At 48.7% G+C, this 20,571-nt stretch overlaps 1 protein-coding gene across 4 annotated transcripts in view; it reads left to right on the forward strand.

The window, feature by feature from the left end:
- Positions 1-19,382, forward strand: part of RALGAPA2 (Ral GTPase activating protein catalytic alpha subunit 2) — a 329,915-nt gene extending 310,533 nt beyond the window's left edge. For 2 of the 4 annotated variants that reach the window (XM_010369111.2, XM_030914156.1), the window contains one exon: positions 15,671-19,382. In XM_010369111.2, the coding sequence (XP_010367413.2) occupies positions 15,671-15,825 (155 nt within the window). In that variant the 3' untranslated portion in view covers positions 15,826-19,382. Of the gene's footprint in view, positions 1-12,205; positions 12,246-15,670 lie in introns of all 4 variants that reach the window. The other 2 variants (XR_004052562.1, XM_030914151.1) reach the window with 2 other exon arrangements.
- The last annotated feature ends 1,189 nt before the right edge of the window (positions 19,383-20,571 follow it).

Raw genomic sequence — 20,571 nt, forward strand, 5'->3', positions numbered from 1 at the left:
CACACACACATATTGAGGTGGGGGACTAAATTTGTGTTTTCAATCGTATCACCAAGAAAGAGGGACCAGCAGAGAGGCCTTGAAAGGGTTAACTGGAATGGGCACCCTCGACTGCTGGGAGGGACTGATGTAATCACTGCAGCTCACAGCCAAGTGCATCTGTTCACCATGAGGTCATTCTTCTGCATGCTAATGATTTGGAAAATCAAGTCTAGTGTTTGACATTATCAGAAAAGATATAAATAGTGTAAATCTTTACTTTTTGGAAGTTGCTTTTATAAAAGAGAAAAAAGGAACTTTACATTGGACCTGAGATTTTTTTTCAGAACTGCCTTAAAGATTGTGTCTGGATCTAAAAATCTTGGAGGAATCCACTTGTGTCTGCTGATAAATCAATCCCCAGATCACTATTACAGTCACAGCTAGCAATCTGGTAGCCAAGGGCTACAGGTATGTCTCATTTAATACCTAATTTTAAGAATTTCCAAGTGCCTTTGTCAGAAGTTGATAAAGATAGATTTTTCCCAAAGAATGTTCAAAACCAAGTTAATGAGTGGTTCTTCTCAGAATACCCAAACTGACTTGTGTTTACTGAAGATGCCAATACTACGTATGGTTCCTTTCTCCTTCAATATTGCTATAGAGAGCCAGCAGAGGGAGCACAGATCTTTGTTTATTTGTTAGCCCTGCATAAACACAGCATTTGATTTCTCCAAGATATGGTCAGAAATACTTCCTCCTTTATGATAGGCTGGATTGTAAAGGCTGCAGGATTTAGAACACATGGGAGAAAATTCCTCACTATGCTTCATCAGAGTCTGCCACTTTTAATGTAGGTCGTATTTGGAGCTTAAACCAGATTAGTCTGAGTCGGTCTTAGGATGCCGCTGCCATTCCTGCTATTGCACAAAACTGCAAACTTTCATCTTTCACACAATTGCTTCGATGCCCTCGTGGAAAGGGTTATTATGCCACTTACCTAATGAAAAAGACTTTTGTGGCTTTTCTTCTACAACACAGTCATTATGTTAAGTTTGCAGAACCTTGACCAGAAGACTCTGCCTGGTGTCACTGAGTCATTTTGGTGGCCAGTAAAATCTTCTCCTAAAACTGCAGATGGAGGCACTTACGTTACACATTTGCCTCAAAGCACATCTATGATGTAGACACTACACAAACTCCTCTTAGAACTTACCAGCCTTTGCCCAGAGAGATACGGCTACACCCAGCTTTTGCTTGGTAAGGCCTCCACACCATATGCAGTCTTGTCATTCTGCATGCAGTCCTGACAGGTAATCTTCCTTGGCTCTTTCACCGAGCAGTTAATAATCAAGTTAATTCCTAGAAACAGCACCAGTAAATCCTAACCCAAACCCCAAAAAAGAGTTTCCCCGCTCATTGAAAGGATAGTCATGTGACAGACTCGTTCCATTTGTATTCATCTCTCCCTGTTAAAGTGGTCTTAATACAGTTTTAATCAATAGTACTACTTTTGAATTGTATGTGTTCAACTTCCCCATAACTTTGCTGAAGCCAGCAAAGAACATCACAGAATGCTGAACTAGAAGGGACTTCAGGAAAGATCATGTCTAACCCTGTCACATTAATTTTGAGTGAGCTGAAGACCAACCCATGAAATGACCACCGAAGGTCATGGGCAAGTTGAAATCAGGGCCAACTCAACCTTCACATCCCCATTCCCCATGGAAATGCCAGCCCTGTGCCCACACTATAGTGATAATCCCATAATCAGAGCCATAGCTACCAACTCTTTATTAATACTAAAGGCCAGAATCGTATTTTACTCTATTCAGATAATCCAGAAGTTTTCCCTTTTGGTCTCACTCTGTCGCCCAGGTCTGGATTGGAGTGGTGTTAGTACAGCCCACTGCATCCTCCCCGTCCCAGGCTCAAGCGATCCTCTAGCCTCAGCCTCCTCAGTAGCTGGAACTACAGGCATAAGCCACCACATCCAGCTAATTTCTGTATTTCTTATAGAGACAGGGGTTCACCGTGTTGCCCAGGCTGGTCTTGAACTCCTGGGCTCAAGCGATCTGCCCACCTCGGCCTCCCAAAGTACTAGGATTACAGGCGTGAGCTACTGCACCCGACGGAGAAGTCTTCCTTAAATACAAGTTATCTTATATCACCATCTATTCAGTAACTCAGCCATCCCACTCAGCACCCTCAGCACGCTTGGCTGTAGCTGGCCAAAGTGTTGCCACACGTCTTATAGACAACTGCCTTGTACAGATGTTTCTTCTACCCCCTTAATCCCTTCTGGACACAGCCCAAGTCTTCCTTCCCTCATAACTGGCTTGACTTTGACCACTTTTGCTTTGATTTTTTCCAATTTAAGATGTATTCTTCTTGCAAAGATGGAACAACATTGATAGAAAGTTTTTTTACTAGCTGTCATTCCATCACCAAGACCCAGTGGTGCTCAACTCTGGCTGCACGTTGGAATCCCCTGTGAAGCTGTAAAGATACTGATGCTTGAGTCCCTCCACTAGATTCGGATTTATTGGTCTGGGGTGTGGCTTGAGCGTGGAATTTTAAAAAAGAAAAAAGAAAAAAAAAAACTGAGGACCACTGCCCTAAATCCTCTCTGTAATATTTAGGTCTTAATTTTAGTGCCATCTAACTTGTGATTATGTATATCTTGATTTTCCTTAGCATATATAAGCCTTTATCCCGTGTGTGTGTCTCCTCTCCATAATGGACTGTAAATTCTTTAGAGAATGGTACATGGGATTTCTTTCCTACGTGCAACAGGAGTGAATAGAAAGGAGGACAGAAAGGAATCAGGCTGTTGCTTTAAGTAGCACAGGTGTGTCTCTAGACCGCAGATGTGTGGGCCTGATGCAAGATGCAGAGCAAACACTCATAATTATGTTTCATCTCTCCCCTCCTTCCCAGTCTCTTAGTGAAAGTGGGCCACCGACAAGAAATCTGATAAGAAGCCGGTGTGGAGAAAGGCAGGGGAAGTCAGGAGCAGGGGAAGTCAGGAGCCGGCGAATCCACAGACCGAGTAGCTGAAACTTGATTCAAGGTGCTTTCGTAGATGGTCTCGAGGGTTTTAAAGGGAATTATCGATCACCCTGTTTAGCACCACTTTAGGCTTCGTGCTTCTTCATCCCTTTGTTCTTTTAAAACTTTTTTACTCTCCTCGGGGTCAGCTCTGGAAGAGATGAGACAAGCATTCTTTTCATTTGCTTGGCTAGAAAAGCGCCGCTGCTACCTGTCAGATGTTACCATCTCTGATGTGGTCCCTGTTGCCCCTGGAGGCTGCCACTGAGCAGGACTGTGCAGGGCACTTCAGGCAACACAGAGTAAAGCTCTGGGAATCTCATGCAGGCCTGTGTCTCTCCTTCCCTTGTGAAGCTTGAAGTCTTATTGGAGAAAAGCAGATACTCATGAGCCACAAGAAATGGCTATTAATAAGCCCAGATAAGTTTCCTCCAAACTATAACCCATGTCAGAAAGATAGCCAGCCAGTGGTTTAGGCCAGTTGGGTTGAGATTTCCCTGAGATGAACCATGCCATTTGCCTTGTGAACTTGAGGAGAATGAAAACTTGTCTCGTGTGTGTTAGATATTCTACTAAGCATCCTGCCAGCCGGTTTGAAACTTCCGCACATTGCCTAATGTCTGAGAACTGGAAGGCCCATGGACAAAAATAAAAAGATAGAGAATAGTAAATGTGAGAAGAGCAGAGAGAAAGAAACCACATGTTTCAGAGCCACTGCGGGGACAGTGACAACTCCTGACAACTCTGGGGCTGATGCCGGGGCTATTCACAGGTTCCCAGAATAAGAAGTGGCCTGAGATCATTCATTTTGAAGTGTCGACCTTGCACTGAATCTGTTCCTTTGGCAGAACTCTGAAGGTGCAGCTTTTTCTGTGAAATGCTGCGTTAGGTTCTGGGTTCCCAGTCCTTACAGGGTTTTAAGTGCAGGTGGCATCTTCCTCCTGCCTGACTGCTAATTACAGCTCAGGGGATGCTTTAGCAGTTGCCAAGAGATGGCTGGCAGGTACCAGGAATTTTTCTCAGAGACAATTTTTGGAAATAACTTAATTAAAGCTTGTTTGAAATAACCTTGAGAATTTGTTTCAGAAGAACCTGGAGCTCCCGACACCCCAGGTTCACATTCCTTGTGAACCGTGACTGTGGCCCTCAAGTCCTCCTGGCTCAGCAGGTGGTACATGCACAACCTCAGCTGCTGAGGGGCCTCCTAGAAGACTCTGGTTTTGCTCAAATTCCTGTTCAGCAACAGCCAAACCAAAGCAGAGGCCAAATGGAACCTCTCTTATTCGCAGTTAAGTCTTCTGACAGAAAGAAGAAAGAATATTTTATACTGTCCTTTTCCAGGAAGATACAGGATAATAACAGGAACTAAACCTGTCAGTAGCACAGGTTTTCTCTATAGAGAAAAGCCGCTTCCTTTTTGCCCATTAGCCTTTAAAGTCCCTCGAAACAGCTGAAGGAATAAAATTCCTTAAAAATGGAAACATGCCCATCTATTTTGAAATAAATAACTTTATGTATTTACAACATTGATGTGGCCAAATTCTCAGTACACAAGAAACCTAGTAGCATCACCGTGGACAATGCCAAGAAAGAGTAGGGAAAACCCTGTTTTGTGACCACTTCAAGAATGTAAGATAATAGAATCCAGATGCATAAAGGACATGTTCCACCTACCTGTGCCCCCACGCAGAGGCTCCTCTTGCCTTTCCCGCAGCACTCAGCTGTGACCTGTGGTGGCAACCAGTGGTCTTCACCATTCCAGCATCTGTCTTCTCCTGTGTGGGACTGTGTGATCTATGAGATTGCCTGAGGATAAGGAAAAGCAATTACGGGTCTGGCTTGGAAAGCCCCATACCCCTAATCTCAGGCAGAACAGGAAATGCGCACACCTTGCCTTGCCATTGCTGCTGAATGTGTTTGGGCAGACCCTGCAGTCAGCGTGCATCCCAGAGCCCATGCGCAGTCATTAGGGAAGCCCTGCTTCCTAGCTACATCCCTAGGGTGCAGAGGAGCAGCTGGAGAAACAGCGCGACTCCAGTTAGCACCACAGCCTCCAGGTAACATCTGGGCATGCAGCTTTGTGAGGCCAGGCACCCCGGACTGGGGTAACAGTCGCTGACCCAACAGCATCGCACATGAGAGTCCCAGAGGAAATCAATCACCACGAAGAAGGAAGGAGGAGACCAGAAGTGGAAATCTGCAGCCCGCTAGGCTGACTCTGCTCTTTCTCCCACTTACCCAAAGCTAGCAACTTGCTCCAGGCCAAATTGAGATATTAAAACTCAGGTCCACTCAAGACCTGGGGACACAGAGGGACGCACCTTTGCTACAATTTCAGTAGATGCGATCTGCAGCTTCACTCCTCAGAGCGTCTCATAAAGCCCACAAAAGTGGGTTTTCAGACATTCATCCCATAAATGTTTACCAAACACTGAATATGCCAGTTGCAGAGATGGGCAAGACAGACAGGAGCCCTTCCTCCACTGGAGGCTCACCTTCCAGACTGGGGAGTAGACGACGGTGTCTGCTCTCAGGAGCTGAAGAGTGCTGAGGAGAAAAGACAACAGGGAAAGAGCCTCGGGAATGCTACTGAGAAAAATCCAACACACCTGGGGTGGGGGTGCACTTTAAAATAGGGGGTCAGAGAAGGCCTCCCTGGAAAGGCGGCATGTGAGAAATGATGAGGAGGGAGGGGCAGGAAAGAGCAGGTGGAAGGGCCTGAGGCAGGGACTTTCCCGGCACAATCAAGGAACAAGGAGCCCAGCCTACTTAGAGCTGAGCAAGCCCTGGTGGGCAGGAGGAACAGGAAGGTCAGAGTGGCCTTGCGGGCAGAGGACAAGACCTTGGCTCTTGCTCTGGTGAGTTGGGCAGCACACAAAGACTGTGAAGCAGCAGAGTGCTATGATATGACTCTTCTACAAAGGGCAGTCAGGCCTCAGTGGGGAGGAGGCACTTTTGGGGGGGGGGGGACAACTTCCATGACAGTTTACTTGCCATGTATTCCCATCTCCAGACACACAACAGGCATGTCATATGTGTCTGGTGCATGAATGGATGTTATGCTCATACAAGAGGTGTTCTGCCTGAACATTCCCTAGGGGGCACTAGAGAGGCCCTCAGCGGTGCCCCCTCACTCTAGCACCACAGAACACAGCCACTATCCTGGATTGCCCAGACAGGCAGGACGTGGAGCTCAGCCACATGTCCCACCCTGCCCTCAAGACCCTGCAGACCCCTGTGAGTTCCAGCGCTCATGAGTACGGGTGTGCATGAAGAATCACGCAGATGCCCCCCCCCCCCCCCCCCCCCCCCCGCTACACAGAAAGTGACTTCAAGAAACTTTAAACACCTCAGTGACACAGAAGGGGAAGGATGGGAGGCCAAGGCTCCCTAGCTTTTTTTACTCTTACAAAAATGGTCTCTAGGACTCTGTGAACTGCAACCATTCTTTATGTATGTGTAGAGATTTGCAATTTACTGCACGCTTTCCCCAGAGTCCCCCTCCCATGGGGCAAGATTGCTCTGACAGTTGAAGAATGGAGGCAGGCTGGTTTTTCCATCACCAGGTGGCTGTTCATGTCCCGACCAGGGCTCGAGCACTTAGGCCTCTTCATTCTCAGACAGGACTCATTGCTCCACCCTACAGCCCCCCTGCCTTTCCATGTCTGCTGTGGGGGACCCACCCACAGGAATGAACAACCCAGTGGCGGAGAGGAGCCCTTCTTCAGTGGCAATGGCAAAATGTTCCTCCCTGAAGGCAGAAAGGACTGTTTTCTAGAATGTGTGACCTGTACAGTTTTTACAGTGGCAAAGGCACACCCACTTTGGCACAGATAACTGAGAAATTTAACTAAAGGGTTGCCTACTTTACAGTTCAAAAGGAGCACCAGAGAAATAATTCACATATAACAAGTATCTTAATTATGGGTCAAAATTCCTTTCTGAAGACAAGACAATTTTTATCAGTGGAACTACCAGACACATCCATTGCTTCTGCAGTGTTTCCTCAGACACCTCAGACAAATACCTAGAACTCACTGTCCTCCCACAATCACCCTGGATTTAACCGCTACATTTTCTTGAGCTGTTGATTATTAGGGAAATTTTAAAAATATAGTCCTGAGTGGCGCACACACTCCCAGTGTATCTTGGGACAAATCACACGGTAATCCCACCTCACTGCCGCAGTCACTCCTGAGTTGTTTTAAAACAGATCAATTCAAGTTAGAATAAGCTTGGGAGACCACCTGGAAGGGAAAACCAGTCACTGAAAAGCAGTGTGCTATCGGTGGGGTGGCCCTCTTTGCTTTGAGGATGGTGCGAGGCACAGCAGGAGAGGTGCTGGTGGCATCTGCAGAACTTCATAGCTGCCCTCGTTCCCCTGCTTGCCTGGGTGCCCCCGGGGGATTTTTTTCCTGAAATCTCGGAGCCATTTCTGTTGTGTCACTTTTGGAATCATGGGAATAGTAGTGCCACCCAGACCACCTTCTATTTTATTTTGCCATTTTAAAAACCAGCTTGTTGAGATCTAATTCACGTATCATGCAGTTCAGCCATATGAAGTATACAAGTCAGTGTTTTTGGTCTGTTCATTAGGTTATGCAACCATTACCACAATCAAATTCTATAACATTTCATCCCCCTTTAAACAGCCTGCCGATAGTCAATCCCCCTGCTTCCCACCCACCCCTCAACTCTAAACAACCACGAATCCACTTTTTGTGTCTATGGACCTGCCCATTCTGGACATTTCATATAAATAAAATCATCCCATATGTAGTCTTTGGTGGCTGACTTCTTTCTCTTAGCATATTCTTAAGGTGCCTCCATGTGTAGCCCATATCAGTATTCCATTTATTTTTATTGCCAAATATTCTACTGTATGGATAGACCACATTTTGTTGGTCCATTGATCTGTTGATGGACATTTGAGCTGTTTCCACTTTTGGTCACTGTGAATATTGCTGCTGGGAACGTTCAGGTCCTCTGTGGCCATTCACTCATGTGACTTCAGTCTGGTAAAGTACACAGACTTCCCATGGCTAAGATGCAGCGGAAATCTCGGTGCTTATGTTCTGTGAGAGTGAGAGAGGGTCTGGAAACGTTTCTTTATGATGGCCTAACAAGAAAGTTGACACCAAGATATTAATTTTAAATTTATAATTTAGTTTAATTTAGTAATAGAGCCACACAAGTACATTATAGTCATGGAAGAGAAAGAAAAAAATGCCGGGAAAATTATTTTATCAATGATCCACCTGCTCACTTAGCCCCGGCACGGGAGCAGCATGTATACAGGCACACGCTTCACGCACTTTCCCTTCTTCCCTCCCTTCCTGCCGGTTCAGCTGTCTCAGCTTTCGGCTTCTGAACCATGGGTGATGGGCAAGACCAACAACCAGAAAGAGGAAGCCAAACCCAGAGTCAGAGCCAGGGCCGGGACACAGCCACTGCTGCTGGATTGGAAATACTGGAAGCCATCCTTGGGCCATTCGGAGATGTTAATTAGGCTGGCTAATTCCCACTGGCCTTGGGTTGCCAGTGTTGAGTGTGTGGGCTTACCCCATCCACTGCCTGCACCTGTTCCCTTCCTCAGAGCCATTCCAAGGGATCTGAATAGCCCAGACAGCTCTCTGATCTCCCACTCTGTCCGCCTTCCTGCTGGTAGGATATTTAGCACTTGCCTAAAGCTGGAGCCCTAGTCCACTCTTTCTCTCCCTCATCCATGCCAGCTCTCAAAATCATTCTCTTTCCTAATTATCTTGAACCAGCTAATCATTTTCCACACTGACTGTTCAGTAACCAGGATCCAGGGACAGGCAGCCGCATTTCTTGTCTGACCCTGCCCAGCATCATCCCAGGTGGCAGTTCTGGATGGCAGCCTTTCCTCAGAGGCAAGAAACTTGGTTCAAAGCCTTGCTCTCTTGCTGTCCCAGTGAGTACAGCTGGAGAAAGCATGCCATAGAAAGGCCCACCAATTCCTGGAGCGCCTTTGCTAGGTGGAGCCACACAGAACACAACACATCTCCAGCCAGCCTCTTGTTTCCTGTCCTGCTTTAAATCCCTGTTGATATCCAGAGTATCAGAGAAGTCACACAAGGCGGAAGAAGCAAGACATCTTTCTTCAAAAGTGACTTCTGGATTCCTGCAGCTCAACTCTGCGTCTGAGCTGCCAGTTGGCCACAGTTTGGCCTTTTGGTGTCTGAGTTAAACTGTTAAGGGCTGTCCCCGAGGAGTCTTGCTCAACTGCTCTTAGATATGAGTGGGGCTGGCTTCGATTCCCAGCCCCACAAATAGGTAAAAATGACTTCGAATGTAAAACACACACTAACCCTGTAACCCAGTGTCACAACTTTTTTTGTTTTGTTTTGTTTTTTTGGAACAGAGTTTCGCTCTGTTGCCCAGAATGTAGTGCAATGGCACCATCTTGGCTTACTGAAACCTCCACCTTCCCAGTTCAAGCAATTCTCCTGCCTCAGCCTCCTAAGTGGCTGGGATTACAGGCGCCCGCCACCACACCCAGCTGATTTTTTAGTATTTTTAGTAGAGACAGGGTTTCACCATGTTGGCCAGGCTGGTCTTGAACTCCTGACCTCAGGTGAGCCACCGAGCCCGGCTGTCACAACCTTTTATCCATTATCACCCCACCGTGGAGCCTTCTGAGACATTTTGGTTTCCTAATTGGTCCCCTCCCCTGAAACAGCACAGAAACGCCGTGTATCTGCTTACTTACAGTACTTATACCTGTGCTGTACGCATATAAAGAGTAGGCTATTTTGCCACCCCAAGGGGTGATATCCCCTCATTAGCCTGCATGCTGTAACTTTTCTCCCAGATCCCCCAAAGGCAGCGGTTTCATCTGCTTTGGTCACCACTGTAACCCAGAGCCGAAAACAGTGCCTGGCACATATCTGGGGCCCATTTGACAAAGGGATAGGACAGTTAGGTTTTGTGTCTCTCCCCTATCCCCACCAGGCGTCAGATCCCTCCTGGCCTCTTCCCAACCCCCATCTCCAAGCACATTGCCCTCCAGGTGCCCTCCACACTGCCCAGGTTGGTCAGTGCCCTGTGCATACCCCGGAGATGTATCAAGAAGCTGACAGCTTACTCCTCTGCTCCACGACTGGAACCCCACCCTTTGGGAGCACTGCCGTGTGTCAAGGGCAAGTGACATTTGAGCCCCATGGAATAATCAAGGCAGCCCCCAACTGTCTCTGTCTTTGCATCTCCTTAACTCAACCATGGATTGGCAGTTACATTCTTTGTGGTCCAGCACACCACACCAGGCTGCGTCTGGGGACACACAGGAGAGGGGCAACCCAGTCCTCATCAGCAATTACAAACAAGTCCTCCATTGTTAGCTGCGCCATCTGCTTTCTTGGTGTCTACCAATCGGGTGCCTGTACACACAGCATAACCAGGGCTGAGGGGCTGCAGAGGAGTGAGATCAAGGAGCCCCTTCATAAAGAGACCCTTTGCTCACACTGGAGGGTGTCAGTGGCATGGTGCTCTAAAAGCCGAACTTCCTCAACTCAAGGAAGACCCACGCAGATATGCTCTATGTTTGCCTTCTTCCATGAGGGGAAATGGGGGCCCTGCAGCACAGTGCACTGGGGGGAATCAGAAATCTAAACCATTAAATCTTCCAGAGGATCCGCGGAAAACATTCTAGTCTGTGACCAACATTCAGCAGCAGCCCAGAGCCTCTTGTGCCCAAAGAGCACAACCAAGTGTGGAGAAGGAACAGCGTTCACGGTGGGTGGGAGTCGGACCAAGTGTGGAGAAGGAACGGTGTTCACGGTGGGTGGGAGTCGGACCGAGTGTGGAGAAGGAACGGTGTTCACGGTGGGTGGGAGTCGGACCGAGTGTGGAGAAGGAACGGTGTTCACGGTGGGTGGGAGTCAGACCGAGTGTGGAGAAGGAACGGCGTTCACGGTGGGTGGGAGTCAGACTGAGTGTGGAGAAGGAACGGTGTTCACGGTGGGTGGGAGTCAGACTGAGTGTGGAGAAGGAACGGTGTTCACGGTGGGTGGGAGTCAGACCAAGGATCGTACACAAGCCATGATCAGTTATTGATCCAGAATCTCCTAACCCCAATTAATTTTCTTGGGAGAAAGGGACAGTTTTCATCAATAGATTGGAAAAGATGTCTCCATAGCAGTGCACATTTCTTTCATGGAGCCTTGGCTAAGAGAATGTTAGTGGTCTCCTCCTGATGGCTGCTGGAGCCACCATCTTAGAAGTTTGCCCGTGTCACTGTGCCAGCCTTGGCAGAGGGGGTCAGCAGAAAATCTATGTTTACAACTGTGGCTGTGCAGAGAATGGTCCACATCGCTGATAAATGTCCTTTGTCTGGATTTGATGGTTGTCTATTGACACAGAATTCAGGAGAGTTGTGGGGGCTGAGAGTTCAGGAGAAACTACTGCCTGATGCAGAAAGAGGATGCATTCACCGAGGAAACCCTGCTGTAGAAAATAGGATGGTGTGGAAGGCGTGGAAGAACCTCTCACAAAGCATAGAAAAGCTAAGATCCCCCTCAGTTCTGGGTGACTGCTGAGACCCTGCTGCTCTGTGGGTGAGAGTGACCTTATGGTCCAATTTTCCTGCTCCAGGGTCCCCTCCCAAGCTTTCCTCCGCACAGGATGCTGTGTGTTCCCTCCCTGAGGACTGTCACATTGCAGGTGACACCAGTATTAACACACTGTGCGTAACTCAGAAACCTGTAAAATGAAGCTGGGAGACATGTAAACTTGCCCACCTAAGGGGTTTCAATTATTTTTTCAGGTCATCCATTGAATTTCAAATGCTTGTCTTGAAAACACTTTTATCTTTGTATTTTAAACAAAATCAGTCAGGAGAAGTTGGAGAGCAGGAAAAGGATATAGCTGTCAATGCAGTTCAGCATCTGTGGGGCTCCTGACAGGGTCTGCATGCATAGACCCTGGGAGTGTTCATGTCTCTCTCATTTCACATTTGCAAACATGACATCGGCTTCTATTTTGTCCTATCAAGTAGCGTTTTCAAGTGAGTTTTCAGTTTTTACTGATTGACAAGGCTGCAAAACTGCTTGGGCAGCTCAGGGATAAATGTATTATTAGCACTGTGTTAATGATCAAGTTGGAGCTGTGGGCTGCTGTGTATGTATTCACTCGATTTTGTGTTCTTTCCCTTCAGATTAAAACACGTAAAGGTCTCATTACAATATTTGAGCAAGGTAAGACAGACACTTCAGTGGATTTGTCCAGCCACCCTGCTTTGGGGAGGGGGTGGGACTTTTCTAACCGGCTGCCCTCGGTAGCGGACCCTCGGTGCTCCTCGCCCTCCTGGGCCTTCCCCTCCCGAGCGGCGCTGCCCGCACTCCTGCCCCTGCATGTCTGCGCTGCCTGGGGAAGCCCAGCCTTGCCTTTCTTCTGCCCGTGCACTCGGGGAAGAATCCAACACCAACACCTGCCATCCCGGAAAATGTCTTTGTCACCTGCCCTTTTGTGTGTGGGGCTGTAGAGAGCCAGTGGGCACAGGGGCCACCCCCTTTTTTGTTGCCCAGGCCTGGAGGAGCAGGGTCTTGAGATGGGCCGATAAGACAGGGCACGTGCTGGGCCGGCCTTTGGCCGCCAGCCTTAATGGAGGCCTCTGAGGCCTCCACACGGGGAGGGCAGGTTGTGGCGGGGGCTGCTGAATGGAACAGCTGGGGAAGGAAAAGCAGATAAAAGCTGCGGAGTGCAGAGGGTGGAGACACAGGGATGCGCTGCCGTCTAGGACCCAGAGGATAGGCTGGCCATGGCAGGTGTGACCTTCCCAGCCCGCCTTTCTGTCCTGGGTCTGGGGTCCAGGCCCTGCCTGCAGCGCTCTGATGGATGGTAGCTGCCTTGGCAGGGCTGTCTGAAAACCCTGTCCCGTGTGGCCTGGGCTGCACCACCTCCCAGGCTCACAGGTGGAAGGCAAGCAGTTGGTAATGACCAAGATCATGGCAGTGCCGTTCACAGGAGAAAGCAAGTGAGCGAGCTGTCGTTCATGAGCCTGTCACCCACAGTGGAATGCAAAGCACAGAACCAGTCACTTTGTCTCAGTAAATATGGAAGTGGGATGTTAGGGTCCAGATTTGTTGGTTTATCCAAACCTTCACCCTCCTCTGCCAGGCAGGGCTGTTGGACCTTCAGGCCAGAGGAGCAGCCGGCGCCACAGCCAGCCGACCCTCCAGCCAGCTGCCCTTTCTCTTCCCATCACCCATGGCTTAAGCTCAGGCCTGGTATTGTCCCAAACTGGGGTCACTTGTGTCAGCCCCAGCAGGTGACACGAGCCTCAGAGCCCAGGTGCTCATGTCAAGATAGGGCAGAAGAGGGCTGTACAGTCCCCTCTGAGCAGGGCACTTTGCTGCAAAACTTTGCATTTGCTGAGACCCCCATGTCCATGCATGTTCTGCTTCTGCCGCCAAAGTCGGGAGGTGAGGTTCGAGTGTCCTGTGAATAAATCTATGGCTTCCATCACCGGGAAGAGGCAGTACGAGTGGAGCCACAGCTGCGAGTGGACGTGTCATAGGAAGGCGGCCCTACCTTGTGTCCTGCCTACCCGTCCTGCAGCTGCCACCTCCCCACCACAGGGTGCTGTGGCACAAGGGCCCAATGCAGATGACAATGTCCCAGCGGAGAGCTGGGGACCAGAGGCATGTGTAGGGCACTGTGGCACTGGCTCCAGCCCAGCTGCAGGGGTGGCTTTGCCCTTTGCCCCTGGCCATGGGATCCCTGCTTTCAGGTGCACAGGCCCCCTTCTCTGCAGAGCTTCCTGCACTTCTCCAGGCTCACTTAGCGGGACAAAGCTGGCGTCCCTCTGTCCATCTGCAGGAACGCGAGGTGCACCCTCTTTCCCTCTTTATCCTCCCTGGGTGAGTGGGTGGGGTAGAGGAACTAAAATGTTTTCCTTCGAATCCAGAATTAGCAAAGGTTGGCGCTCCCTCTTTGGATCTCACTTTATATCTTTCATTTACTTGCTTTTTCTTTTTTTTTTTTTTTTTTGCTCCTTTATTCTAATCAATGTAATCACCATAGTGGGCTGGGTTGTTGGAATATTGTCTGGGATTAAATCAAGTCTGTTCTCCCACGCTGCCCCACACCCTGGATTAAATGCCAGTGCCCACCACCAGCTACAAGGGGATGGAGAGATGCCTCGTAACAATCCAGCTTCTCTTGTGAATGATGGTCTAGCTGTGCTGCTTTTGTCAGAAGCAGCCTGTTTTTGTGTTCCGGGGTTTTTCTAGTGTGTTTTTTTTGAGACTGGGTCTCACTTTGTCACCTAAGCTGGAGTACAGTGGTGCTATGACTGCAGCCTTGACCTCCCAGGCTCAAAATCCTCTCACCTCAGCCTCCCACATAGCTGGGACTACAGGTGTGCACCACCATGCCTGGATACGTTTTGCAATGTTTTTGTAGAGCTGGGGTTTCACTATGTTTCCCAGGCTGGTCTGGAACTCCTGGGCTGATCCCCCCACTGCGCCCGGCTGCAGCCTGTTTTAAAGATGAGAATAGTGAGAATAGTGGGCCTTCTCTGTCTGCCCGACCTTACCGAGCCTAGAAGAAGGGAGGCAACAGTGAAGCCCCTGGACTCTGAAAGTACTGAATTTCAGAACACCCTGAGCCAGGTTGCTTCCATAGGTCCAAGCATGTTTGCAAGTATTGAAACTCTTCCTAGAAACAATAAGGTAAGTTCAGAGAATGAAAAAAGATGCTGTCTGTGAGTAAAATAACCTACTTAAATTAATTTCAAATGCCACTAATAATAATACTTTTCAAAGGCCAAAGCCCTGCAAGTGAATCACGCAGGGAGGAAGATGTGGAAACTCTGCTTTTGAGGTTTGTTCCCAGCAGAGGTCATGCAGGAAACTTGGGGCATAATACAACAGGGTTTAAAAATACGCTACAAGGGGAAGGGTGATGAAATAATCCTCTCGCTGGCAGAACGGCCCTAGGGGAGACCCAGCTCCACCCGCAACAGTGGCTCGGTGTTGCAGCAGGCATTCTTGTATTCCTCTGAGCATGCCGACGGCAGCCCTGGGGAAGCGCGGGATGCAGATGCGCAGGTTTTAATTTTATTCCTTTTCCCTCCGGTGCTGAACAGCTGTATGCTCATCTGGACTCATTCAGACAAGCAATTTAGTCCTGACCTCTAGTCTTAGGCCCTTTGGGGAATAATTGAGTTGTAACTCATTGTGTAGAATATTGATATGTAAACAAGTGGAGATTCCAGGAACACTGCCAGGGATCTGCAGAGTGTCCTCTGAAGTTTCACGGGCTTTTCCATTGACTCCAGCCACTGCTTCTTCAGCGGCTCTTCCTCCCTTTCACTATGACCAGATGCCTTTTCTCTTCATTCTTTACTTATGAATTGGACAGTAAGTCTGAATTAATTTCACATGATCCATAGCTTCTTTTATGCTGTAGAAAAGCCCAGAGCAAAGAATAAGAAGAAAGACATTCATGTATTTATTCATTCAACAAACATCTTTGCCGGCATAGCGTGGGAGGAGGTCACCAGACCCTTCTCCTGGGAATTTCCCTCCCTTCCGAGTGCCACAGATCCTCCCTGAATTGTGTGGCCGTAGAGCCTCCATTGCCTCCATGACTTAGCAGTTCTCTGCTTCCTTTGCAGGGGCCCTGGCCTCCAGTCTGAGTGCGGACCTCGAAGAGCCCCTGAGTGAGGAGGAGACAGAACACCCTCTCCTGCCTCTGCCCCGAGCCACTAAACCCAGAATCTCCAGGAAATTTCATTGCTGTACTAGTGCCCTCAGCAGGTCTTCCCATTAGTGGACTTCTGAAGCCCATGGTGAATCCCACTACAGCATCTCAGATGGGACTCAAACTAGGCTGTATCATCTTGTCCTGAAACCTCACAAACCTTGGACTTCCAAAGAAGAAACGAAAAAGTCACCAAAAACCAGGGATGAACCCACTGTCACATGGGCGTTGGTGTGGCTGCTCTGGGCAGATCACAGCAGGAAAAGATTCTGCGCTTTCAGGGAGGGGCAGAAGGCAGCTGGCTTCTGCACCCCAAGTTGTTTCTTCTCATTTGTGAACCCAAGCGTGATATCACAGAGGGGCTGGCGAAACCATTGTTTGACTGAGGAATTCTGTCTGCGTTGATTTTGCTGGTTCCTTTTAAGTTAGGATTTATGGTTTACTCAAAACTTTCATCATCCTGGAAATTGGCTTTCCCCAGGGTGTTTTGCCCAGGAGACTTTTACCTCAGTTGTCCAGTGTTTCTCCACCTGGTACCTGACGCCCTCTAACTGAGTGAGCTTCTGCTCACCACGCAGAGGCCCTTCAGGTCGTGACAGTGATGCCCCTACCTTAGAACACTCAGAAGATTCCAGAAATACAGGGTCCTGTCCTTGCATAAGTTCCTGCAGGACAGGAAGTGTCCCAAGACTTAAAAGAGTACAGAGCACACCCACACCAAAGGCGCATGCTGGCTCCAGGCGCTAGGCTGAGCCGGGCGCCCCCGAATGGCCTTGTGCCTCCAGAAGCCTCATGCTGCAACTTTGCTCCTATCTGTTGCCCAGAGAGGCCTCAGACAGGCCTCGGAAATGTTTCTTGTCACACAAAGCTTTTGGTAGCAGATTCCAAGCAAGGGATGTAATCCTTATATTTTTGCCCATTTGGCTCCAAGGAAGGCACATTAGACCTGTTCTTTTTTTTTTTTTTTTTTTTTGTCTTTCTTAAAAAAAAATGAATGAATGAATGAATGAATGAATGAAAGAAAAGAGAAGCCATGGTAAGCCTTCACCTGCTGCAGGGCACTGGGTGGGCCCTGCCCGTCCTGCAGCAGGGAAATCAGTCAGCAGTGAAGAGCTGCTGGCACGGACCCTGGGCTCTGCCCTGGACCTTTGACCTGCCTCAGAGCTAGAGGTTTGCTCCACCCCGCACTTCACTTGGGAAGTAAACCCAAGAAACTCATCAGAGTCAATCCCCACTGCACAGGCTTTGTTCTCACAGTGGCTGGGGACAGAGCAACGCCCTGCAGTGGGAAGGGAGAGCAGCACGAGAGACGCAGCCCCTAACTCAGGGCATATGATGGGTGGGCCAGTCCTGGGAAAGGTGGGCCCTGTGCATGAGGTCTCCCCGCCGTCCTCTGCCCTTTGCCCTCTGCCCTTGCACACACTTGTTACCTTCAGGCTGCTTGGCCACCCAGGCCTGAAGAAGCCTTCTGAGGCTCTCACCCCATCAGAGCGGCCATTTTCACTGAGGAGCCAGTTTTTTCCATTAGCTATTGAGCTGGTTTGGCTGGAACCTCGCTTTTGTAGAGAGAATGGTAAGACCCAGGAGCCAGACTCACTCTTGGGACAAATGAGAAAGGGCTGAGCCGGTCGTTCCGTCGGAAGGCCGGGCCTGCTCATCCTGGAGAGGTTTTGCTTTTCTGCTTTATAGGGGATTGCAGGTAGCACTTGAGGCCAGGCCACTGACAGGAGCACCTTGAGAATCACCTGAACACAAGAGAATGAGGGTGCCCCAGAGTGGAAGGAAGCTTCCAGCCCCTGGGCTGTTTTGGGAAGGGCCCAGGGTACTCCCGGGGCCTGAAGGGCAATGTGAAGAGTGACTGCAAGTCCTGGCATTTTCTGTGGTGTCAGCAAATGCCCCTTTATTTTAAATGATTCCAGACTTCTGGGCAGTGTCGCTTGGCCACCGTCACTCAGGCTTGATCCTGCTGTTGAGCTGCTCCTGTCTCCTGTTTACCTCATTCCTGTTGGGAAGGCCATCGTATGCTCCTAGGCTCCAGAGTCCCCTGTAGGTCTCTACCAGCAGGTCGCCTCTGGGAGAAATTTCATCTTCAGGCTCTAGAAACTCCTGTTGTGGAATTCCTGGCTGTAGTAGAAAAGATACGTCAGGATTTAGAAATCGTATTTAACTATTCTGGACTTGGGCTCCATGATTTCATTTTGCTTCCACGAACCAGCCATCCCGACCTTGGGGTGGGAAATTCAGTGGTAGGCAGCAAATAACTCAACCTTCCTGTAACCCCTGAGGACCCCATGACCCCAGATGACAGCCAGCAGTTTGGTGAGTGGAGGTTTTTTTGAGCCCGCCGTTCTCGGTAGCAGCTTTGGTCTGGAGATTTGGAATGTGGAGCAGGGAATCTGACAGCCACGTTTCTCGTGGTCACATGGACTGGAGTCGTTTTTGTTATTTGGGGTGGAAAATTGCAATAATCAAGTTTCTTTTTTTTTTTTTACTTAGAAAAGCAAATATTGTGTTTTTGTAATAAATCCCTTTCAGCAAAATTGCGGAGGATCATTCATCCAGTAGGGCCCCACCTGAGGCACAGCGCCGACTCATCACGGTGGTACCAGTGGGTCAGCCATCTGGAAACAGAAGTGGCCCTAATTGGGCCAAAATGTGGTAAGACTCGCTGGCCTCAGGCAGGGCCAGGCCAGCTCCCTCACTTCTCTGCGCACCTGTTCCCAGATTCCATCCAGAGCAAAGCTGATGTTTATAGTCTCATTGTACTTAGGCTTTTGTACTTTAAAAAACTATGACTTTTTAAAAATAATCAAGCCTTCAGCAGACAGAAGTGAAGAAATTTAGCCTGGGTTGCCTCACCAACAAAGTCTGCAGTTCCTAAGAGCCACATGTTGGGGAAGTGGGGTGACCCAAACTTGGTGACATGGGTTGATTGATCAGACCCTTAGCCTTACAAACAAGAGCTCATGCAGATCCACAGAGCCCTGCACATCCTGTCTTCCTGACCTTCCTCAGGTGGCACCACCTGCGCCCCACGGACCTGCTGTATTGGTGTCATGTGGAGGTCTGATGAATCCTTTAAAACCTAACTGTGATGTTGTAAATGTAGCTGTGCTACCTTTATATCTACTGAAGGGGAATGTCTGCATCCCAGGGAGATTCAACAGGAAACAACCATTGTTTTAGTTGCACTCAGTCTGTCAGTATGACATACACATGAAATGAATGTTTCCCTATGTTTTCAGGTCTACAATGTTTAGTACATGTAAATAAGGAAAATGGATAAATATGGTAAATTAAGTTATAGCGTGTCATTTGATTCTTATTTTGCTGTCTCTTGTTATTTAATGTTCCTAATGCTCCACATCTAGGTTCCTTCCTAGATGCGGTAGAAACACCTTGCAGATGTGTGTGCGCCAGGACACACCACGGCACAGGCAGCCACGGCGAGAAAGCACACATCTCCGCAGATGGCAGCCACCCGACTCTCCAGTTAACCTCTTTTACTCTTTAATTCTGATTTACTGTGATGATTTCATAAAGTGGAAACACAGCACTTCAGTGCTATATGTTTCTCTCATTCTCATTATAGTTTATAAGAAAATAAAGTTTACCCTGGCATCTAATAAAAAGGTGGTTTTCATTTTTATTGGACAGAATTGTTTGAAAGCATATTTTAACTAAAACCTAAACATGTATCCAAAATGGTAGCTGGTACCAGTGCGGGGAAGCTTACCAACATGTTTATGTAAAATTGACCTCGTTTCCTAACATGGAATGCTGAGATCCAGTCACGGGAGGCTCTGAATCCAAGCATCATGGTTCTAATCTACTTAATCGCTTTCTCTCTTCATGATTAAAGGGCTGGGTCAGTATCGCCTGCTACCGCAATATCCATCCGAGCCCGCAATGAAATGTGCCCCTTGCTCCATCTTTCCAGGACAGCCCCCTTCTAGCGGTCAGGAGCCCCTGTCCCTGATGAGCAGGAGGCAGCCTTAGAGGTGAGTAAGTGATGGACAGGATGTGATAACGGTCTCCTGTTGGTGTGGCTGAAGCCGGCTGATGCCCCTATCTAAGGACTCCAGCCATCTCATGACAGCCTGGCCGGGTGGCCTCTGCCAGCATCGCAGGCTACTCATGCGCTAGGCAGCAGTGACCTTTCGGGTAATTGTATTAGAAGTCTGCAAAAATCATCCATTTGTCCAGTTAGCAAATGTTTTTTGAGTACCTAATACTTACAAAACATGGCTGTGACCTCCCAAATGGTCTAGATGCCTTCTTGGGAGTCAAGCAGACCCTAAATTCAGTGTTTAGCTTTTCACTGATAACAAGAGCTTGCTTAATGGTACGTCCTGCTTCTAATACTTGGTACCTCATCGAATGAAGCTTGATGTGGAGTTTTAGAGCTTTGTGGCCTGGATGCAGTGGGTGCCACCCTGTGCATCCGCAGCGTTGAAGAATCTTCATAAGTCAAATGCAGGTTCCTGACTGCTGCCGACTCTGACCTACCAGGTCTGGGCTAGAACCTCAGCATCTCCACTTTTTAAAGCTACCCAGAGGACCTGCAGGTAGATCTGGGTTGAGGGGCTGGGCCAGCCCCCTCCGGAATGGTCTGGGCAGCACTCATCCCCCACCTGCACTGAGGGAACATCAGAGACCACTCCCTGCAGGACAGCTCTTTGCTCTACAGCTGCTCCTAGGAGCTGCATTTCTGCCGCTCACTAATGACTTGGCGTCATAGGTGATAGGTCAGATGTGGAAATGGTTATTTGAAATTAAAAGGATATTTTTCTCAAAGTCTTAAATGGTTTACTT

Source organism: Rhinopithecus roxellana, chromosome 13, assembly GCF_007565055.1.
Source record: "Rhinopithecus roxellana isolate Shanxi Qingling chromosome 13, ASM756505v1, whole genome shotgun sequence".
In the NCBI taxonomy this organism is placed as follows: Eukaryota; Metazoa; Chordata; class Mammalia; order Primates; family Cercopithecidae; genus Rhinopithecus; species Rhinopithecus roxellana.